The 24,480-nt window shown below is 40.7% G+C and overlaps 2 protein-coding genes across 8 annotated transcripts in view; one reads left to right on the top strand and one right to left on the bottom strand.

Annotated features, from left to right (window-relative positions):
* Positions 1-694: 694 nt before the first annotated feature.
* On the top strand, positions 695-2,516 carry LOC109851738 (meiotic recombination protein W68). Its single transcript, XM_020422105.1, has 4 exons — positions 695-964; positions 1,097-1,620; positions 1,687-2,041; positions 2,216-2,516. Exons 1-4 carry the CDS (start codon positions 855-857, stop codon positions 2,514-2,516), a joined length of 1,290 nt encoding a protein of 429 aa, XP_020277694.1. The 5' UTR covers positions 695-854.
* A 1,514-nt stretch (positions 2,517-4,030) lies between these two features.
* LOC109851737 (inactive dipeptidyl peptidase 10) overlaps positions 4,031-24,480 on the bottom strand; it is a 63,588-nt gene continuing 43,138 nt past the window's right edge. For 5 of the 7 annotated variants that reach the window (XM_020422100.1, XM_020422099.1, XM_020422102.1 and 2 more), the window contains 11 exons: positions 14,496-14,602; positions 14,129-14,327; positions 10,976-11,050; positions 10,677-10,729; positions 9,972-10,529; positions 9,580-9,898; positions 9,290-9,468; positions 8,973-9,195; positions 8,451-8,895; positions 8,076-8,281; positions 4,031-7,976 (listed from right to left, as the gene is read on the bottom strand). In XM_020422100.1, coding sequence (XP_020277689.1) covers positions 7,875-7,976; positions 8,076-8,281; positions 8,451-8,895; positions 8,973-9,195; positions 9,290-9,468; positions 9,580-9,898; positions 9,972-10,529; positions 10,677-10,729; positions 10,976-11,050; positions 14,129-14,327; positions 14,496-14,602 — 2,466 coding nt within the window. In that variant the 3' untranslated portion in view covers positions 4,031-7,874. Of the gene's footprint in view, positions 7,977-8,075; positions 8,282-8,450; positions 8,896-8,972; positions 9,196-9,289; positions 9,469-9,579; positions 9,899-9,971; positions 10,530-10,676; positions 10,730-10,975; positions 11,051-14,128; positions 14,328-14,495; positions 14,605-20,186; positions 20,464-20,596; positions 20,636-20,694; positions 20,800-24,480 lie in introns of those variants that run through there. The other 2 variants (XM_020422103.1, XM_020422104.1) reach the window with 2 other exon arrangements.

A 24,480-nucleotide genomic window follows, 5' to 3' on the forward strand; every position in this document is an offset into this window, starting at 1 on the left:
CGGAATTAATGAAACTACAATTTCTCTTTGTGAAAAGTTATTTTGCGCTTTTTGTATATAACATATATACAAAATTGATAAATATTTATGTGTATGAATGAATGTGTGTTTTATCGGTTTATGAAACGCTTATCTGTCTTTTTGATTAATTAACGATAACGTTTGTGAATACTCTCACACACACAATTTGTGTTAAATTAATATATAAAAATCATTAGATAAACTTAACAGATATATGTATATATGTATGTATTTATTTATTTATTAAAAAAATATATATTTGTCAAATTCATTTAATGACTTAGTATGTCAAATTTTATCATCGATATCGACATGCCTTCGATCTCTGCGCATACAAAGATATATTTTCCGCTAAACTAAAGTCATCTACTGGATAACAGGAGAACTATAATTTCACATTCTCTATTCAAAAAAGTATATATATTATTCGTGTCTCTAATTAAATAATATATATGAATATAATAAATGATTTTCTTCTTATTAATATTGGTGTTTATTTTTCTGGGAACAAATGTGTCTCATCAAGAGATTAAACAATACAATTATTCAGAAATAAACTTCTCGCACACCAAAGCCTGTTGTCGTCGAGAATAAAATGCTCTAGTTGATTTTTTCCGCCATCACAGTTTGCGAGCCTGCGCTTGCGCAGATCTCAAGGCATCTCTTTCCATCAGCTAGTAAGTCTAACCTTTCTTTCTCTCGAATGAATATGGCGGAAGAAGGTAATATATAGCGTTAATACATAGCATTGATAAAAGTACATGCAAAAGAATAACAGTGCGAGTTTTACTGTAACGTGTATTTGTTTATGTACCTTTTAATTTAAACAAAAAATGTCGAAAGCGAATAAAACATTTCAACCAACAGTCGCATCGACGGCTGATAAATGTCTAAGTTCAGAAAAGCGTGTCGATATACCGATAATCGACGATTCAGAACTCAGGTAGAATATAATGTTCAAACAGTTTTAAATGATTATTTAATCTTAATTTCTCGTTATCTACAAAAATAAAAATTTAGCAAGTCATAAAATTCTATCGAATTTATTGATTTAATTACGAGATGCGCTTACTAGGAAAACTTTAATCGAGCGCATAGAAGCTGTCGCGCTGAAAATAATAAAACAAATAGCTAGTGGACAATTGCCATATGTTTCGTATTTCAACGGGAGCGATGTTGCAAAATTCAGCTTGCGTGAGGAAAACAATCCCGAATGCTCGGGCGATACTCAGCAAGACACGATTTCTTACTACGATTTTTTGCCTCATACCTGCTTTTCTCAGCAAGATACGACGTCGTATTACGATTCTTCGCTCCCTGACTGTGTCGAAGGTCAGGAGAAAGAAAATCAAAGCAATCATCAAACATCGGAAAAAACAACTGATTTCGCGATAAGAAGCAGGAGAAAATTTATTCTGATGATGATGATAATGGCCGAAGCTCATAGATTGTTGCTAACAAACAGAACCAAAACCCGACGAGCGTTTTACTATAATTTGAAGACCGAGGAGACCGAAAATCTGGTGCCTAATCAGGCATATGTAGATCGCGCATTGATCGACGTAGCTAGGTTGTTGGAATGCGCGCCGTGGGATTTGAGTGAGTTAATTATCGAAACATCAAATCACGCAAAAAACAGAGTAATCAATAATCAATTCTTTCCAGAACTGCTGGCAACCGCTAAAGGATTGGTGGCGGGAAACATGACTATGATATTAGTCGACGGTAAAATTATCGATTGCACAGTGCCGGGAGGCGCGCAGATTCCGCAGATTTTGAACATAACTTCCATACGCGCGAAAGCCGACTTTGTCCTGATCGTGGAGAAGGACGCGGTTTTCCAACTGTTGCTCGAGGAAAAGTGTCCGAGCGTTCTCAACTGCATCCTCGTAACGGGAAAGGGCTATCCGGATACGGCCACGAGGATGCTGGTCAAGATGCTGTCCGAAAAAATGGATCTTCCGGTTTACGCGATCGTAGACGCGGGTCCTTACGGCGTGGACATTATGCTATTGTATCGGTAAATTGAAATTTTATTGCTATTATATAATTTTTGTTTTTGACAACACACATGTGTAAACAAATAAAACTGCTAATTTATTATTTATAAATTTGTCGTGTTAAGAAGATCTTATTTATGGGATATATATATTCTTTCATTACCTGAGTTAATTATAATAATTATTTTCCGCAGCTTTGGTTCATCTACTTTTTGTAAAGGCAACGGGAGCTTGGTTTGTTCTAACGTGCGCTGGCTCGGAATTCATCCCTCGGAATTGATCGCCTTAGGAGCGAAGACACTCCCGCTTACCGAGACCGATCTCACGAGATTGAAATCCATCGAAGCCCGACCTTACGTAAACGACGCTATATCGAAGCAGATGAGTATATTGCGGAAGGGCAAGGCGGAGATCGAGGCGGTGTCTTCCTTTTCAAAGAATTTTCTCACGAAGACGTATTTACCTTATAAGATAGACAGCCGGGATTATATTTAAAATATATACGTTCTCTTTTTCTGAAAAGATTGAGGACTTTCGTATATTTGATAAGAAATTATTTAATATTGGAATTATTTAATATTGGAATTCTGAGAGAGAATCGTTGTATCAAGTTTTTCTCATAACTCAAAATATGTAAATATATAAATAAATATGTATAGTGTATAAAATATATAAATATAAATATATGTATAATATATGTATATGTATAAAATATATGTGTAAAATAAAACAGTGTTAAAAATTACAAATGTACGTTACTTCAAGCGGCATATTATTCTCGCTTTTATGCATTCGGTTTTCAATCACGTCCGGAAAGCTTTCATTGCTGTCTTCTAGAATTACAAGCTGCGGACTTTTGCGAAATGTGCCCAGATATATAACGCTGCCGAGTGACTGTCTCGGTGAAACAAGATTCGTTTTTATTCGATTCTTTGAACGCGTCTCGTACGGGTGCTCGTGCAATCTTAAACATACAATTTGTGAAAAATAGATTTCAGAGAATTAACAAATACTATCAAATAGATATTTTTTGATAAAATTTCATTGCGTGCAAACAAATTTTAACCTGTTTATTATTTTGTTTATGATATAACATTTTAATAAAAACATTTTTACCGTTTCTCTGTATAATTAATAATTTCACGTTTGTGAGAGGTTTTCTTTTTTGAATTTCGTGAAGAAATAATGTTTTTTCTTTTTATTCTCCGACGAAGACCCATATTTTTCTAAGTTTGTAACATTTCTATTTCTTGATCTTCCTCCTTTGCAACGTTATCAAAAGCTGTCAGTCCGGGGATACGAGATACTGAGAAAAAATTTAAAGTATACTTCAGATAATGTAACAGTTTATTGAAAACACTTTATATCCGCCCGATGTCCGGGCCGAGCTTCGCTGATATTAAAAAACGCAGAATCTTAATAACATGATTATCTCGTAGATGTTATGTGAAAGATAACTTGAATGATATCCGCGAAATCGGGGTCAATCCATAACTGAATTTAACTGCAATCGCTTTCCGCGATTTCTTCAATCAAACTATCGAATCGAAGAAAAACGGAAATTCAGATTGAAAAGAAAAATATATATAATACAACTGGTGTATAAAAATTTTCTAAATTGAATGAAAATAATAGAATATACGTATTTTTTTCACGTTTATAAAAATACTATAACTGGAATGAACTCCGTCATTTATTAAACGATAACGCAAAAGTGAATTAACTTTTTCTAACAGACGTAAAAAAACCCTTTAATTCTAAATCTTTATAGAATTAGTATCATTTCTCTTTTTTACATTAATTAATTGGCCGATTTCGTGGACATTTTTTCGGTGCAGGTCCGTGCGAATATCGCGAAAAATCGAGTAGAAATAACTTTCGTGCCCGTTTCACGCTACGAATGAAAGGCGAGAGAATCGATCGGACAGTCCGAAAACGACATCTGTGACTCCCATGGAATGCATATCAAGCATTTCGCGATAAAATAGACATTAAAATAAACAACAACAACAACAATCTTTCTCTCGAGACAGTCGAATATAAATTCTGAACGGACACAGGGACTCGTTCGAAGCTACAGATCGTTGGAAAACAAAAAAAAACAAAAAAAAACCATCACACTCGTCGTCAAGAGGTCAATTTGTTGTCTGTCACGAGCAAGACCGATCGTCAAACACAATCGGATTTTGGAATGGAAATTTTCTATGCATACACTTTTCTCGATATTCGCGCGATGCAAAGAAAACTTCCAAAGTTATTCGAAAAATTGAAATAAAACGTTTCTTCTATATTTACATCAGGAACGATAATTTTTTTTTTTTTTTTTTGGTTTTTAAACAAGTGGCTATTTCTTTCGCGAAAGATCGATACGGATGTACGTGCAATTTGATTTTTATCAAAATTTTCCGCGGTTGTTAACGCGTTTATTTATTTGACAATCGATGATTGACCTGCGCGACCGATACCGCTACTGTAATTCACGTGAATTTTATTATTTGTGCGCGTTCGCACGGGCCCGATCTTCATCGAGTTCCATATGAATTATCTGTTTCTCTTAATATGTTGCGTGTATACGTGTAAATCTGTACGTTGTGTATATGTATTTGTTGCATATGCCTATAATGTGTGTATAATTTTCTTTGCCTTTTTTTCTCAATTAGCCTAGCGGCGATAATACAATTACCAAAAGCTGTAAGATACCCTTATGCGCTGCTACCGAAGTTTGTTTGTTTTGCGATTAATTCATCATAATTCGCATGCTTGTTGCGTGCCTGCCTTTGTGATAAGTTTTTTTTTCTTCGATGCCCTATGCTTACGTTTTAATAATCTGCCGCACACTTTCTGCCGTTTTATATTTAATAATTGATTGTGATTTTTTTTTGCACACACACACACACACACTTTCGCTCTCTCGCTCCCCATTCGCTCTACTTCCGTTTCTTTTTCGTCTCCTCTTCGTCCCGTCCTTTTCCCTATAATTCTCACCCCTCACCAAGTCGTCATCTCAATCAGTCGCTCATTCATTCCCTTTTTCCTTTTTCTCGGATCGCTAACAAATTCGCGTCTCGATCGCTCGCGCGTTACGCATTATTCATTTGGGATTAAATAAAAGCGATATAATGTATTTTGTTGACAACGAACATTTTGTTACACTACGAACGACTATTCTGTTATCGCGAAACGGAGGAACCTTGTTAAACAGAAGAGAAAAATTTTTATTGCACACTTCGTTGTGTTAATTAAAACATTTATTTTAAATATTTCTTTCTCTCTCTCTCTCTCTTTCTAATATTGACTGTCAAAAACTGACGAAAGAAGATAATTTTTATTTTTTACGAAGATTTAAAACATGTATGCGAGTGAAGGAAAAAATTTTTCTCGAAGCCTCCATTACGCGTTACACATTTTTGTACTTTCTACAGCCGATAGCGAACACGTCATCTCGACTTTTAACAGACCTTCGCACTCTACTCACGCGAGAGAATTGCTCTCGCGAGGCTCTCTCTTTGGCCGCAATAGGGTGGACAATATACTGGCTCTTTGCGATACGGGTTTATATATAACACGCATGAATCCCCACAACGATCATTCAACGAGTATTCATTAAAATTATTTTATAGGTTAAGTAGGTTTTTCTTTTCTCTCCGTTTCTCTATTTATTATCGTTTGATTGGTTGCACTAGCCTTGATTGTCGGCATTTAAGGGCTGCTGGTCATGCAGCATACACATGGCGACGTGCGACACTTCCTCGTCCGGAGCACGCCGGTTTCCTAATTAAACATTGACGAACTTACAAATTAACATTTTTTTTTTTTTATTTCACACAACGACTAGAAATTAGATTGACGTGGTCTCGAACATTATCTGCAGGTTTTTATTTTATTTTATTTTTTTTGATAGTATCTCTCACATTATGTTTAGCACAAAATTAATCAATATAGATTCGGAAAAATTCATGTTTTATTTATATCACTAAAAGGATCTACTAGAAAAGTTTCAAGTTTGTAACATTACACACACACACACACACACACATACACACACTCTCTCTCTCTCTCTAAGAAAATTTTGACGCCAAATTCTGCAAGGTAATAATATTCTCGAAACTTTCGCATTTCCGATTTTTGTTATTACGTATAAAATATAGTGTAAAAAAATGTCAACACTTGTCGCAGATATTTTCGAGACGATTACGAGCCCAATCCATGAGATTCTCGAGCACTTGCTTTCGAAACAAACAGCGAAGTCAGTCATGTGTGTTGCAGATAATCGTCATATTTCTCTCGTCTTCGGCTGTCCCACTTGTAACAAGTGCTTAACGAAAGCGAACAAGTGCTCGAGAATCTCAATGTCGATCGCGCCTGATCGATGATCGACAGCTAGTTGCGACGATCGTGAGTTTATCGCCTGGTTATAGCATATTCGTTCATCCATTCGGGATCGACCAGTGTGTAAGAGGGATGTACAATGAGGTTTGGGGCAGCACCTTCGACGAGATCTGAGATCACTCTTCTGTGATAAATATGTTATTTTTTTGTTTTGTCGACAAATTCGAATTTGAAACACACATTTATGATATATTTTGTTCTCATCCTCCATTTTTATCTCGTCGAAAGAGCCTCGCGCGAAAGAACATTCATGTGTATACGTACATTATGTACAAATATTCAAAATTCAAAGAGGGGATATAGGGGGAAGATGGATGAGGAACGGGTGAGAGAGATTGGGAATTACACGAGGGTCCGAAGTGAGAACAATTTCTTACGCGTTATAACATTATGATACATAGAACTAGGCGCCAAGCTGTACAACACAAAACTTACAGTGTTAGCCGTCCGATTCTATATATAATGGTATTATGTATGTCGATGCCTTTGGACGAACGTCACCGCATAGGCGTAGATACTTTTTTTTTTTTTTCCCCCGTTTAAAATCGAGGAGGCACCAGTGACGTGGCTAAGAAAAAAAAAAGAACGTGAGATGGAAGCTTGCAAACTTTGCCTTGAACAAATGCGGAGACTTTTTAGATCTAATTTTTTTTTTTTTTACATTCTTTCTCTCTCCCCTGAAAAGTGTCGATTGCGATTTACGGAGTCAGTTTTTTTTTGTTTTTTTTTTTTGTTTTTGTTTTATCTGCGCGCGATTACGTTAATCGAATGTGTCATTCAATTCGATAATTTCCATGTGGAAAATGAGACGTAAAAAAGAGTGCAAGTTTGCAGACTCCCAATAAGCTCTGTACGTTGAACGAGTTATTCAATTCGCGGTGAACTCGCACCTCCCCCCCCCCGTGGAGTCGCTTTACGAAGTTCTCAGGCCCTTTTTATGCGAGCGCCCTTTAAACGTGGAACACGATCATTTATTTTTTTTTGTTTTTGTTTTTAATGCGAGCTTTGCAAAACACTCAACGTCAATTTTTTTTTTTTAATATTTTTTTGTTTTGTTGAAAACGATCTCAGTGGTGTCACGTCGAACGACGCGAATTTGCGAGTCATCCATAAGCTTCGTAAACTTTAATACTTCGATCTGCGCTTTTGAAAACACGCGCGTCTCGATTACCTCTCTTTCTTCCTTTGAAACGAATTCTTATTTTCGAATTATATCGATTTCACGACAAATTGCGCGTGGTTCGCGTTTCCCACTTTTCTCACCCCGCCACGTTTTTTCAAAAACCAGCAGCCTTGACTTACTCCGCGGATTCAGACTTTAGACGAGCTTTGCCCAGGAGATCATCTCCCGCTCACGAGTGTAACTGCCGTGATCTCGAGGACGAGTCTCCGTATTAACGTCCGTTCTGGATGTGTCGGAAATAGGCGCACTAGAGACATTAAGGGATTCTTCGGCTTGAGGCACTAGGAGGCATCCAGAGCGAGGCACTCGGCAAGAAAGTCCTCCATGGAACGATAAGCGTGTTCGAGCACACCCGTCAGGGCGTGATCTTCGTCCGCGTAACTCTGTTTCCAAGAAAGAAAGCAAAATCTTAGATCTAGCTCAGCGATCAGATTCTCGAAAGAGAGTTTACGTTGAATTTAATTTTCTTTCTATTCTCGTACCTGATATCTAAAGATGACTCCCGCTTCGGACAAAGCCTTGGCGAAGGCGACGCCGTGCGTGTAAGGCGCTGTGAGGTCAGCTAGACCATGAAGAAGATAAAGGCTGTGACTGGGTACCAATTTCGCTCGTTGAGTGAGATCGGCCTCGACGTAACCCTTGTAGTTCTCAGCCGGAGCGCCGAGGACTCGTTCCGTAAACGCGGAATCTGTCGTTGTTGAAAAAAAAAAGTGTGAAAATATCTTCTAAAATCTCTCAACGTTATGCACGTTGAATGGAACGAAATGGCTGATTAGAAAATATTTTCTCGTTTTGTTATCGTCTCGGATTTCTTTTTATATCGCTCGTTTCATTGGCTATATACAAGTTTTACATACTATAATACATCCAATCGGCGATAGGATTCACCGCGACGCCGCATTTGAAAACGTTCTCCTGATTGCCGAGAACCATTGCGGTCACGTATCCGCCGTAACCCCAACCCCAGACGCCGACTCTGGTGACGTCCAGATACTTGAGCGTCTTCAGCAGATACTTCAGCACGGTGAGCTGATCCTGCACCTCGACGCCGCCTATCCTCCTGAACAGATCCCTCTTTCCCTGACCTCGGGCGCCGCGTACGTCAAGTCTCACGTAGACCACGTCGTTGTGACTCGACATGTACGTTCCCCAGTCTATCCGGAACTTGTCCGTGATCGCCACGCTGCCGGGACGACCGTTCACCTCGACAAGTACCGGGAACGCCGCGTCTCTCAGCTCCTCGCGCCACGAAGGGGGCAGTAACAGCTGCACCTGCGCCCGCCAGCCTTGAGGTAGTGGCACCTGCCGATCGTTTAGGGTTGTACTATCAATACAGAATCAGTCGGGATCGAGAGAGAATTCAAGAGTGAGATATTCACCTCAAAGTTTCGTCTGAGAGGCAGTGCCAGCTCTGATAGTTTGTTCGCGCGCTGGAGCCTCGTGTCGTAGAGCACGCGAACCATCTTGTGCGACGTCATCATGTGCACGCCGGCAAGTGGAAGACCGGGACCTTCGCAGTACAGCACGTAATAACCCTGCTCGTCCTCGTTCATCGGCGGACTGACGGACGCGCCAAAGTGCGTGCAATTCGTATAATAGAACCTGCAATCAATTCGATTGTTCACTTTTGCATGACCGAGAGAAGTGATCAAACAGAATCCAGTTTAATCGGGCAGAGAGAGAGAGCAGAACTTGCCTACTGCTCCAAAGAACTTCTCCGAGATCACACGTGACACAGAGCGGCTCAAAATGACGAGGATCGTCCGCGGCGGGATCGCGCACCACGTAGAGATGTCTCTGGCCTGGTCTCTTCTCTCTGGTGCCCAGATAGTACACGAGATGCGCCTTGGTGTCCCACGCCAAGATTTCGCTTACCTGTTATTGTTTTGTAGAAGATGTTTGCGATAAAAATTTCTATAAATTTATCTGCAAAGCAAATTATTTCCACAATTGTGTTCTCACAAATTCCCGTATCTGGTCGCTTACCTCGTAACGACCATGAGAAAGCACCGCTATTCTCTGCTGTGTGAGCGTGACGTGTTTTATGTGCGTGAAATGTTCCTTATCGCCCTCCTGCACCGTGGCCAGCAGTAGAAAACTGTCGCCGTCCGGAGCGAAGAGAGGATGCGGTTGGGCGTCCAGCCACAGTCCCTCGGGCGCTCTCTCCGAGTGGGTCTCCTCGCATTCCCACATGGGTGCGCGACAGGCCGTCACCAGCGACAGGTTCTGCATCCTCGTCATCCAGACTATCGCGATCTGCGACGCGTCTTCGCCGACCCAGCCAGCGGATATCAGATAGTACTCTCTGAAATTATCATCGAGAAACACACACATGTTCAGGTATTACTTCAGTAAAACTCTTCGATAATTCGACATACTGTCCGTCCAGCACTGACGGCGGCTTCAGCTTGATTTTCGTCGGCAACGTGATGTTCCCCGCGTTGCTATAATTCGTCGAGCTCGGATTCGTGACGTCCATGACCCACAGTTCGACTTCTGGATTGGGCGAGCCCGGCGTCGGATACCTGATCGATCTGGATGGCGGGAAGGAGCTTCTTCTGGACGCGCCCAGAGGACTCGAACTCACGCCGTCTTGGCCCAGCTGCGTGCCGAACCAGGGAAACTGCAACGCGGTCACTTTCGTGTCGTTGAACGTGGCGTAGAGGATATGCGAGCCGTCCGGGCTGGGCCATGTCGCCTGCGGTCTCGGAAGCACCTCCTCTTGATACAACCAATCCGGCACGCCGTTGTAAATCACTCCAGGCACACCGGTGTCAGTCAGCCTAATGTCTTCCGTCGAGGTGGGCAACATTCTAAGATAAATGTCATTCTCGGAGACCATCACGAGACTGGATGTGTTGCCCAACCACATAGCGTGTTGCAAACGCGTCTGTTGCATACGTCGCGAAGGTTGTAAGCGAAGAGGTGTGTGATGACTGGCGAAAGGAGAGATCAAATTCTCATTTAATTTGTTCGTTTTTTTTTTTCCAACGCGTATTGAGAACGAAGTTTTTAAAAACAATTATTTTTGCACGCACACATTACAATTATAGAAAATTAGAAGAGAGCGATGAAACACTTACTCGTTTGTGACATCGTAAACGGTGTAATGAGCGGTGAAAGTATTTCGAAAGACCTGCAGAGAGAACGAGAGTCTATATAAATTGTATTAGAAAAGTTATAAAAACGGACGAGCATGCGATGCGCCTCGAACGAGTTTTCGATAGTGACAACAGACCGCTAAGTGCAACTAAATTGCACCACCTCGTGTATTACATGTTCTAACACGCGTTATCGATAAACCACAGATCAGAAAGTTAGGACGCAGCTGCCGCGCGAAGAAAAACTTTTCTCTCGCGGCTTTCGCGTTTAAGCTACTTACCGGCTTGACATTGTGTCTGAAGAGTACATAACGTAAGTCCGAGCTGCATTCGTAGCCCTGAACGTTCAGTTGTCTCTGTAAAGTAACGTGTAACACAAATTACGTTATTTCTTGGTGAAAAGTACCAAGCGGAGAAGCTAATATCTCTTCAGTTTTAATATCATTTAGTATTATTGCAATTTAACGTGTCTCTCGTACGTGTACAACAAAGACTTTTTCCTTTGTCGCGAATATATTTCTCTCGCGAAAAGAGAATCCGTTTTGTCCGTGTTTGTTCGTAATTTTGTTTTTTTCTTTTTTTTTTTTTTTGTTTTGTTTCGTCGCGCCGATTTCATTAACTTAAAATTGATAGCGTTGCATCGGTCCGTCGTGATTACGTTATTGATACACCGTCGTGTACAGATGTTACGTGGAATATTGCGGGTTAGTAGTCGATACCGAAAGAGTAGTCAGACGGAATAGGTCGAACGCGGCGTGTCCTAGTGGAGGACGCCGCGATCGAATCAATGCGCTGTATACACTCGTCTATACATCATTTGGCGGGTTCGCGGACGAAACAGAACGCGAATTTGGAACTTGTCCAGTTTCGCGTGAACCAGTTTCTTTTGCGCGCACGCACTTCTTTCGTGTTCGCCGCCTGCCAGGGGATCGATCACTTGTTTTTCACCCTTACGCACCATTTTCCTTCCCTTTGTACTTTTTTCTTTTTTTTTTTCCTCTCTATACATTATCGTGAATTTTCTCACATCGTTGCTTAAGAAATTACTCTCTCGAAATAATGAGTAATTTTAAAAATATATATATAGAATATTTTATATACGTATATACACCTCCTGTTTATACTCATCCATATTCTATTCTCGAAGTCGATATCTCTTGTTATCAATGTGCCTCGAGGAAAAGAAAGAGGGAGAGAAATAGATAGATAAATAGATGGAGGCAGAAACGGTATTCTCTCTAACGTGAAGTGCAACGTTACAGCATCTGGAATAACCTCGTATTTACTCAATGCTACTCGCCCTCGCAGCCTCAGGTAAACTTCGTGCAAGTGCTTCAGATTTCATTTTGTATGCGGTCTCGTCTTCGTTTTAACAACGCGCCGCAAGAGCGCGTGCTCGACTTCGGTTCGACGATCGGTAGAACAAAAGACGATTTTCAATAGAGAGGATTGTGTACTCGAATTTCCTATTCCATATACATAAACTTCCTGGATATAGAAACGCCTCTTGGTGGGAACGCGTGTTGTTTGTATTCTTTGACTATTTGTTTCAATTAGATATCCACAGGGAAGCTGGAAAATGGTGCTTTTTGCAGTTTTCTGCGGGAATAGCTGCATATTTCACGCGTAAGCATGTCTTATTGTATTCTTTTGATCCAACTTATCTCTCACGGGAAACTTAAATTATGGCGTTACACAGACGAAAATTATTCTCTTCAAAAGGGCAATGAATATTTATTAATTTTTATCTCTTCTTTATTATCTTTTTGTTTCCGACGTCACGCGGGAATAAAAAATGTAAATATTTCCAAATTAGAAGCTCTTACGATTATCCTTTCAATATTCGTTGCAAATGAATATTGAACAATTCATCAATCACCTTCTCTAAAGTGTACGCAATTTAAAGCAAAATGTAACCTTTCCAAAATATAAGTAACATATTAAACAAGCTGTATAACTTATCGTAAAACGCAATAACACGCTTATAATAATGATAAATAAAAATCCTTATAATCCTTTCAGAAAATAAAAGACCTCCGCAATTAAATCGTTTTGAATAAAAACCTTAACGTGAATGGCAATCTGCATAAAAACACAATCTAGCAATGTAAAAAACCTTATTATAATAAAAAACGAACAAATTCTTTTATTTTACCATTAATTATAACGAATATCTTGATTATTTAATATCATATGAATTACTGTGCGCAGTAAGAACTTGAAAATTGCACGAGTAACCAAATGGAAAAAAATACCAACCTTTTTTGCCACAAGAAAAACACTCTGAAAATGAAACGCGAGTAATAATAAATCTTTTGTTTCAATAAAAATATAATTTGCATAACAAAAGAAACTTGAAACAAATTACGTAATGAGGTTTGTTTTTCCAAAAGTTTTAACGTTGTTTTACGCTCTCTTCTCCTGTGGCATTTGCATGTCACAGCGATTCGGGTACTTTGCACGTGATTATCTAGCAAACACGGGGTTCGTGTCTCCAATTAATTGCGGATAAGCGCGACAATAGTTCGGTATCGGCAGATTAGATACTCAAGGAACTAAGATACCTCAATTCATCGTTAAAGCGAATATTCCTATCATAGTTGGTGATTTAGAACTCCATGGTGTATGTGTGTGCTTGCGTGCGTGTGTGTTCCCATAAATCTAATAGCAATAACAATCTCTCGGCCGAGTGATTCAGATCCGATGAGGATTATCGGATCACAAATGATTTTCGTCGAATGAAACTCGGCGTCTCTCTGTTCTTTTTTTTCTTCTTCAAAAATTCGACATCTCATTAACTCTCCGATATTTCCATTCACGAAAATTTGTGTCGCTCGACTTTATTCTTGCGCTTCCGTCATTCAAACGCGAGTTTTCGGATTAATTTGTTGAACGTTACGGCGAATTAATTAACATAAATAAAATTGATTCCGAATAAATTACAATTCGCTTGAATTTGAACGCGGCGTTTTTAAATGTAATACTTAACATTCGTCGACGATTAATTGGAAACAAGTACGGAACGTAAAACTGTACGATTTCAAAGTTTCAATAAACGAACGCGTTTGCATAACTGATCGCAAAGTTAAACGCTTTTGTATTTTACCGAGAGAGAGAGAGAGATAGATAGATAGATAGATAGATAGATAGAAACCTGCGAGCGGGTTGCAGAAACGAATTCCTAACGATCGTAAATTACGTACCATTTGTGCGATTATCTCGCAGATATCCGAGAAAGAGAGAGCGTAATCTCTTGGTAATTAATACCCCGTCACTTATTAATTCGGAGTTATCTCTTAAGTGCTATTTCTCGAATATGATAATCAGATCGCTGGATATCCGAGCGAGTTCGTTACTCGTGGTCGGGGCGCGCGCAGATAATACAATGGCGTACATGTGTATATGTATGTATACATATATCTATATATACGTACAAGCGTGTGATTAGAGACCAAGAGAGCCACAACATTGTTGCTAGTGTCCAGAAGGGTGAGAGAACCGTCGTCCGCTTGGTACACGAACTTCTCGTGGGTTATCCAGGTCGGTGACAACCTGTGCGGTGTCAGGTCATCGTGAAGGCACTCGTCCAACGTGAGACGCCTGCCGCTCCAATACAGGAGCTCGTCGACGTACCTGTAATTATCATCCCAACGCGTAATTACTACTACGCATTTCGAATTATATCAAAGACTCAAAACAAAGGTTCTAATCTAACGCTATTAGCACTAATAGATGATAAAGAAAAGACGATGTGTTGTGCGCGAAACGAAGTCGAGGAGGCAAAACATCGCGCGAACTCACCCGAGAAGATAAATTGCTGTGACGATACCGGCGATAACGAAGCCGATGACCAGCAGCGAGAAAACTATGCTGCGCCAATTGTGACCGCCATCCGCGTACGTTAAATCCTGTGGAAGAAGACACCCTCCCACGTAATTATCGGTCGATCGGCGAGATCGATAGGCGAGAGCTATGTAGTGCAGAAGCGAGGTTGAGAACGAGAGAGGGTGCATGCAGGTCACGAGAGTAAAGAGAAGGGGTGGGAGGGCGGGGAAGAGAGTTCGGAGGACAATTAGGAAGGTTCAACATCGACGAGAACGAGCGATCGGGATTACTAAAAGAGAGAGATCTGTAGTGTTCCGCATTCTCTCCGCCTGTTTTTGTCGCGAAATTGTAACGAACCGCTATAGCTGATCGGGATATAAATTTCGTTAGTGCAAATTGTATAAGGACATTCCAGGATACACGTGATGCACGTATAAGAGACTTTGTTTTCGAGACAATTCGCTTTGAAAAACTAAAAAAAAAAAAAAAAAAAAAAAATTAAAATTAAGGACACAATTACGCGCTTTTTTGTTACAAACTTTATGCGAACTTTTTTTCATATGAATTACCAGTTTATATAGATAATTTTATATCTCTCCCTATATATTTTTTATATCCTACATTTTTTAAATTTCTTATTTTCTAACTTAGTGATCCAATTATCTACCTCGCATATCGCGAAGGATGCTCCGTATTACAAGATGTGCAAAAATCACACATCGGTGCTTCGAAGTTTTCACCCTCCGTACGTTTCACAGCGCATTTCTTGCATCACAAAGTTGTCTCCGTGTCACATAGTTTTTCGCTAATCAGCAACAGCAGCTGCGGCCGACTCGTATATACGTCGGACTATCGTCCTTATGTATATCTACATATTACGTATATCTACATAATGCGTTTTTGTCATATCGCCGCGTATTCGGTATATTGCTGAGATACTGGTGCGCAAGAAATATGTCAAAGTTCACCAAGTCCGAGGCTTGGCCGGAGTACAAAAGAAATTTTTTCCTTCGAGCATTTCGCGCCTTTATCGCGCAGATCGCAATTTCCGGAATGATTCGTCGACAACTTCGTTTCCTTCGCGGGTCCCGCATACGGGCTCTCTTTTCTGCGAACCGAATGGAATTTCTTTTGAGAAAATCATTTGTCCAATCAGACGATTCTTCTCTTTTACCGTTCGCGAAATTCGCATTCATCCTTATCGGATCCCCGGAATGTATCTCGGCCGGTTCCGGTGGAAATTTTCTTTTCCGCGATCAAATCCCGAGATACCGATAATCATAAAACAAATATATGTAATAAATGAGCATAAAGCTCATGAAAATTCAAACACAGAAAGTTGAAGGACCGATGCGAGCCAATGTACAAAAAATGTCGGTGTATGTAATACAATATTTTTATTTAAATAAGTATCGTACGTTTCGACCACAATGTTTGAATCTTCTCGATCGCAAATTTACACGCGGTTTCTGTTCGGTTTTCGGCCTCTGTAAAGAAAAATTCAGATGCGCGTTGTGCAGCTTATCGAGCTCCCCTGACGCGGATAAAACATTAATGCGGCAGTTATTTGTCCAGCTCGAGAGTGTCCTTGCGCGCAGATCGGTGAAAATACCGGGGCTTCTCGTTACAGGAACAGACTTTATTCTCGTAAATCGTAAAAACGGCTTTTGGGGTCGCGAAGTTCGATCGCGCGCCGCCGTCCGTCCAGAATATCGTTCTTCTCGTTCGCTCTCATAAAAATACGTCACCGGCTGCTTTATGCATATTGCATACAGGTTATGTCTGCAATCTCTCTTTCTCTGTTCTCTCTCTTTTCCTCCCGATCTGCACAGTCGTCCGCGACACCGAGCCGGATAACACGTGTGAGCCGTGTAACACAGACGGAGTCGCGCACATTGGATTCCGCATTTACGCGCGAGCTATGCAACGCGACTCTGTCCGACTCTGTTATGCACGTACCTGTTAGAACAGCCAGACGCACGTGTCCGCGCACGCGAGTTCGATAGCTTTTTGTACATAGGTAAGCAACAAACGCGTCACTCGCCAATGAGAAATTTATTTTCGATCGATTCTTTTGTATCTCTATTTTAGTTTATTGCGTCTTGGAGTCCTTTTAATCGTATTATCTTATCTCTACTCTCTACTTTACGAAAATTAGCCGAAGATCTTGTTTTTTCAGAGAAAGAACAAACACACAGAAAAGAGACAAAAAAAATATATCGAAAAATACTCTACGTTAAATAATCGAATCTCGTCGAAATACATTTTTTAATCCTGACCTAGCAACCTGCTTTAATTTCAAAATGTATCTTCTCGTGAGAGAGGATTCGCAGACGCAACAAAATATTCACCTTCTTAAAAGTAACGAAAGCGATAGCGTGTCTCAATTACATCCCCGCTCTCAATGATCGATAGTCCCCGCGTTAGAGAAAATAAATGCGAGAAAATAGCTCATCTCGACTGAATTTAGTTTACCGGCTATGTAAGAAGTTTTCAACTCGGGAATATGATTTAAAACGATTTTAAAATAACTCTCCCGTCTCTTGTCTCGGATATTGCCGATAATGACGGCGCTCTCCATACAACTTGCGGACGAACGATCGACCGACGTTCCCGCCGACTATTGGCCGACGTTACCGCCACGGTAATCGCTTTTGGACGACCTGTTTATCCGGATAAATCGTCGATCTCCCGTTTGAACGATTTGCCATTTCTCTCTTTCTGTCTCTCCTCTTCCTCTCCCCCTTCCCCCTTTTTACCATCTTCCTTCAAGGGTCTCTGACTCTCGCTACTTCTTTTCGCCGCGGATCGATTTGTCGCTGCTTTGAATTCACAACGCATCGTCGCGTGCACGTGTGCGACGAAACATATATATAGGGTGACTATAAATTCGCCTCTGCATGCTAGTTTCCGCGAACCGATATCTACATTGCAAGGCGTGTTGCACGGCACGAACATTATTTCGAGAAGGTTCACGCTACCGTGTATATGGAGCAATATAAAGTTTAATTTTTACTAAATTTGCAAAATTTATACGCATTTTGAAAATATCAAACGCAATATAAAATATTACATATACATAAAAACACACGTTATATATTAAACACCATTAAATAATTTACTAAAGTTGATATCATTTCTTTAAAAAAATCTGAAGCTGTTACGTAATTATAAATTTTCCACTATTGCCGTTGTCCCATTACGGTAATAGCTGACGATTAAGACACAAAAAGTGTACATAATTTAGAATAATAGAATAAAAAAAAAAAAAAAAGAAAACTTCCGGTCCGGATCTTCGAAGTCTTTCCTAACGTCGCGTTCTTTAAACTTTAATTTTAATTAGTCCCATACAATCCAAAGTTGGTATCTGTTAAACTGGCGAGATGCCAAATCATATTAAAGACGAATGGAACAAGATTGTTTGCCACGCGGCACATAACGGAATAATTTATCCTTGGAATAATTTACCTTGAAGCGGACTATTTCGGTAAAGCGCGAAAAATAATATCGAAGCATCAAGTGTGTGTGTGAATTATTAAATTCTATCGGCAACGGATATTAAATACACACACACATACACGTGCATATGGACGAGAGTGTTTTTTGTTTTAAATAATTCCAATGCCGCAATTCATTATCGTATCTCGTTTAATGCTGCGGTGAGAGTTAGTCCGATAAGCAACCCCCGAGGTGGTTTGTCAGACAAAACGCGTTTACTTATGCATGTGTTGCATATCGGGCGTATTCGAATACAACTGGGATTAATTCAAGGGAAATATCCACTGCGATCGCGCGGTAATCCAACATGACGGTTTTCGGGTATTCCACGAATGAGTGAGTGTGTGTGTGTGCGCGTGTGTGTGTATGTGTGTCTAGTGAACTGCAACGTTATGATAGATAAGGTTGTCACACGCGAATGCGCCGAAATAGCGCATTCAGCGCTGAATCGTGTTTGCGGTGCCAGTGCGCATTCAAGTTCATTCTCCGTTATTTTATATAGAACGAGAAGAAAAATGCAGGTCGAGGGAAGGTAACTCGCTTAGGAGAGATATTGAATTTTTTTGCAACTGTTAATGTTCACTTATTCCCGTTTTTATGAAGTTTACAAATTGCATAGTTCACGTATTAAAATAAAGAAGAAAAACTTTTCTCATGAAATTTATCAGTATACGTGCAAAGTCATAACCAATAATGTCGTTCGCTCTTTCTTTCCGGCGATAAGCTGCCAATGAAGATGAATGATAATATCTTGTTGCTGACAATAATATAGATATATATATATATATAGAAGCTGGAAATTATATTTTACATATTTTATCGTATTTTCAAACATAACGACGGAGAAATCTCACGACTTGTATATTGTGCGACCGTCTTAGAGATAAATATTTTCCGTCTTTTCCTGCTCGAATTATTGATTGCTTATCGATAGATGGGATTTGAACAGCAAAACAAGTAACGATCAAAAGATATGATGCTGAAAAGCTAACAGAAAGTCGGCATTTATCAACAAGAGAAGAAACGATTGCCGCGCTACAATATAAACTTAATATCGCTGATAAATTATTATGTATATAAATTTCCAATACTTAATTAGTGAAACTTTTATTATATTCTAACAAACCATTTTTTTTATTTAAGTAATTAAATTCCAGCAAAAGATCCTACGTGTATATGTATATAAAATATATATACGTGTATATAAATTATATATATATATATATATCAAAACATATACATATAAATTCCCTCGGGCTTTTCCGATATATTCGCTATGAGAGATCCTTGTGATCAGAATGGCCGCGCAGCGCTGGGTCGAGACGCGTCTCTGAAAATTTAATATACTCCGGCGCGGTTTTATCGTTTTGGGCTCTATGTATATCCATTTTGTCATCGAGTAACCAAGTACGCGAGCATGGAATGCGATCGTTATTATCGTTGAAATCTTGATAACACGATACGCGATGGCTTGGTCACCGCGCGTCGATGCGCGATGAACATTTTGTAAAACCGGGAACGCGGTAAAGCGAGAGAGTGACCATTGTGCGATTCCATATGGAATTGCGCTTGGCGCTATTTCGAACAAACCATCAGGTCGCGCTTGCGAACGCATCGAAATTATCCCGACTCTCTCGTCGATAGAATTCAACCGCTGGAAATCCTCGCGCTCTAGCCGAGCGATTGACGCGCGCGCGCGCCTAACAATGCAGTTGTATTACGAAACGATACGGTACGTAGAAGCGAGAAAATTGGGCCAAACGGTAGAGAACAACGTCGGTAGAGAAGTCCGCGGGACTTCGTCGTCGGGTGCCAGATTACGCGTTTCGTTTCGGTGCGCGAGTGGCAAAGAGCCTCGGAATTTTCGCGCTCGGTGGAAGTTATTTACGATGTACTTGTGGATGCGTGTGCAACTTCGTGCGCGAGTTGTCCTTTAAAACTGCTCGAATAGCGCCGCGAAAAGACTAACCCCGCCTCGCCACGACGACACTCTTGTAAAACGATTTGACTCGCGACGAGTGCCACTTCGTCGCTTACGACGACGCTGAATAACGCGACTCCGTAAACGATCAGTAAAATTGCACGACGCGCGGGAAGCGATGACTGGATCGCTCGTCGTCAAGTGAAACCTGAATCGTTAAGTAAGTGGATAGAAAATTGATTGCTTATCTTCCGAAAGATCGGTGGAGGTGTTAGGCATGGCTACTTCCTCGTCCGTCCTCTTCCGGGAGATACGGATCTATTCGCCGCAATAAGTAATTTTGTCAATCAACACTATAGACACTACCACACTGATCGTTTATTTCGGATTCACGCACGTTTCACCACTGATAATTAATTCATCCGTACAAGAGGCACAGATGCGTAGTCCGGTCAGACTGGCGGAGCACGTTCCTGCCAAGTATTTCAGCCTACTGCCGCCCACCTTTTGATACTCTCGGCTTTCCTGGCCGCGTTCATGTATACAAGTATATGCTTATACATGCATATATATATATATATATATATATATATATATATATATACATGTATAATATATATGTTTAAAATGGCAAGCACGTATGCACGCGCGTCATTACGGTACACGTGTCAAAATATCGCGCGGTCGATCAACGCGGCACGACCGCGGTTATCGATTCGCCGCACGCCTCATGAAAACGATCGTGCGATAACACACTACGGTAATGCCGATTGACTCGATGCTTCCGCGAACGTAATTCGCTGCTGCAGATCGATCGTATGTAACTATAATGTACGCGCTCGTCGTTGACAGTTCCGTACTCCGTGGCCAACGATGCCGGACTAACTCGCGTCGTTGCCGAGATTTTTCTTGACGCGACGGAAGAACGCTTCTATCATCATCCGTTGTTTCACTCTTTTTTGCTTTAGCGGGACAGGAAGTTCAAAGGGGCCGGGGCGTGTATGCGCGCTCCACACGTACGCGAGGCCGCTCTTCACGTACGACCCTCTCGGGGTCACGGGATCAGTCGTGCAAAAGGGCCGATAATCGAGCGTGAGGCAGAGCCTCTCTCTCTCTCTCTCTCTCTCTCTCTCTCTTTGCCGCCGATAAACGCGTTCAACTTGCCTTTCAGCGCGGCGCAAAATTTTTCCCTCGATTCGCCGCGAATTTTATTCGCGTCGCGCGCGACTTCGGCACGCGGAATAATAAGCAAAGGCGAGCGAAAGGGGCGCAAAAATGTATGTCGAAAATTGTCAAACGCGGGTAACGACATCAATTCCAAGTTGGGCACGCGCGCGCGCGCGCGCGAGGGTCTGGTTGGAAATAATTTCGCGAAAGTTTCGACGTAATGACAAATGGGACGAAGCGGTTTCAGATACGTCCGCGGTCTGAGAAACTACCGACGGAAGTCAAGCGCCGTGGATTTCTCTACTACGTAAGCTCGCCGGCGTCCGATACAACAAGCGGAACGGGGAAGTAGTGTGTGCGTTAAGCTTTACGAAACTGCAGCCAGTTTCAACGCGGCGGTTTTCCTCCGGGGTGTAATGGTTTTCCACCGGGCGTCCGTTCAAATTAAAGTGACGCCGTAGCGTATTTTAGCTCGGTAGATATATATTTCAGGAAAACTCGTTTTCCCTTTGTCCGGGAATTTATTACCGTTTTCTTTCGAACAACGAACGCATTAATAAAGATTTATGTGCAAGTCGGTTCAACACTTACTGGATTCCACGATCGCTAAGTACGTATTATAGCTAAGTATATATTCTTACCTATATCACCAAGTATATTCTTCAATCACATAGACACACACACACACACACACACACATATGCAAAAATAAAGATTTAAAAAGAAAGAAAAGAATAAAAAAAGAAATGAAAAAAAATAGAAAATGTTTTACTTTTCCTTAATAAAACATTTCGAATTGTTTAAATGTAATTAATTTGTGCGTGAATGTATGTGTCTGCACACGCGATGCAAATCGAAAGCACCTGATGAGTTGCAAACCCATTAACCTTTAAAGCACACATGTGACGCTCGGCGTCGTGCCATAGAGGTGATGAATACCGTCATTGATTCGCGAAACGCGCTCTGATATGTCGGGATAAAGCTATAGTGCGCGCGGGGGGATTCGAGTGACGCTTTAACCCTTTGTTGGAAATTCGCTGAAGGTCTCTCTGTGACTCCCGAGAACCAATGTCACACGCGAGCAGATATCAGTGACGACCAGAACGAGCGAGAGAAACGGCATTGTTGGGTCTGCTGCGGTGGCCGAGCATATAAGGGGATTTTGGCTTGCTTGTGTTCGTGTGCGCAAATGTAAGCGTATGTTGTATCGAAAGGGTGAAACACGTTGCACCCCCGCCTACGTTTTCCGTTCTTCCAGACTTCTCCACCCGCGCTATTCCGGTGGCGCTAGCCAGGTAACTCGATAATCAAGTTATTCTACGTTTGTGTGTGTGTGTGTGTGCGCGCGCGCGCGCGCACCGGTTAACAAGAGTTCCTCGATTCTGTCGTTGGAATTTCACCAGCAGCGTGTTGTCATGTGCTTTTCGTTTCTCTCACCTCCGGTCCTGTGTCTTTCCTATTTTCCGCTTTACTCGCCTACACGTGTACACATGTAGCGGGTGATAAGTTTGTTTACACTCTCGTAAATATATCGGGCCGGATTTCTTGAAAATTGCCTATGCAAGTTGCGCCGACGACGAAATATATATCGGCTGTTCGACATACAGTCTTTTAAAACTTGTTGAAAAATTTATCGGAGACGGTTTTCTCTTTCTTTTTTTTTTTTAATAAAAAGAAGAGAGAACAAAGGTTTTTACTTCATTTTCATAAATGTAAGAATTTCAGATGGCTCGAACTAAGCTATGCTCTCTCTTTCTCTTTCTTTGAATTTGCAAGTTGTGTGCGCGTCGTAAACTTTCCGGACATTATGATAAATTTTTGAACAGCGAAAATGAATTATTTATTGTTCTTTTCGGCGATGGATTGTGGATATGAATTCACGGTTGGTCCAAAGAGAGAGAGAAAGAGAGCGGAATCGTGCCAGCCGAAAGGCGCCTCTTTGCTTTCCGATGGCCTGTTCCCTCAATCGACTCATAAAGTCGAGACCGTAAAAGTCAAAGGTGAATAAAGGGCGGTCGAACACGGTTTCTGAGTTTGTACTGGCAGTTCTGTTAATGGATAGGCGTGATAAGTGCGACAGTAGTCGTTAATGCCCGGCAACTGTTGTGTAAAACGTGAGCCTTTTACAAGAATACGCTTATAGCCGGGATTTTTATCACGGCCAAGTAAAGGCGTAAAATCAGGACGGTTAGTATAAAATGAGATTAAATAATAGATATCTTTAATAAAAACAATATATGTAATAATAATATATTAAAACCAAATTGCGATTAAATGTTTATTGAGATCGCGAGATACTCGATTAAATAATAATAGAAGGTCGATGAGAGTCAAAATAATGTACAAAAATAATGGAAATTGCATTGCGACTAAACAAAATTAATAAATTAATTTGCATTAATCTCATTTACTTCGTTATAAAATAATATATATAATTTTTCCAACGTGATAAATATTTAACGTAACATTGTAAACATGTAATTTTCTGTGATTGATAACAAAAGACGCGACACAATTTTGTTATACCTAAGTGAAGGGAACGTGATAATATAAGCGGCTTTCACATTTATATTATTATTTTCAACAGGCACAATTCTCAAGGAGTCATTTTGCGAAAGTAAGAACATCGTCGAGTCGTCGTCTTTGTTACGGATCGCCGGTTAATTTAAATATAATTAAACTACTTCTCGCGCGCGCGCGAGGATACGGAGTGAGAGAGAAAGAGAGAGAAAACGTGGGTGGGACAGGGGAAAGTATCGCGAATAAATGGCGAACGAACTTTAAGTAACACTTCCCCCGGACTCGGAAAGTGCTCATAAACCAGAAAGAAAGAGTCGTCTAGCGGAAGAAAGACGTTTTTACGTAACAAGACGGCACGTGTGCGACTTTTATAAACGCAAGTGTACATCGCGCGATAGAAAAAAAAAACACGGGTTCACTTTTACAGGTCAATTAATGACGCACGCGTCGCAATTAATTATCGTTCTGCCATTTCGCTGCTTTTTACATTGCTTACACACGCCGCGTCTTCACGTGTCTTCGTCAAAGAGACGTGTAACGTCGTTTATTCAGTCACTCTTGCTTGAAAACGCTTTCTTCGTGCTCCGACACAAGTGAACAAGCAACGAACGTATAATTGACACTTCTGAATAATGTCAGTTCAGAAGCACGATACCCGTGTCGTTATTCAAAACGTCGCACACGGATGTTGAAATATAATTAAAGCGTTAAAGAGGTCAATGCTTCTCAGAAACGAAGTTTTTAAATCGCGCAAAACTCAAATAATCACCCGTATCAATTTTATCAGTTTTGATTATTTTACTTGAGCTTTTTTTACGTGCAATAATAAAGTACGCGCAGACGCGCAATTAGCTT

The sequence above is a fragment of the Pseudomyrmex gracilis genome, unplaced genomic scaffold (genome assembly GCF_002006095.1).
Source record: "Pseudomyrmex gracilis isolate BER0280 unplaced genomic scaffold, ASM200609v1 scaffold_20, whole genome shotgun sequence".
Lineage (NCBI taxonomy): Eukaryota > Metazoa > Arthropoda > Insecta > Hymenoptera > Formicidae > Pseudomyrmex > Pseudomyrmex gracilis.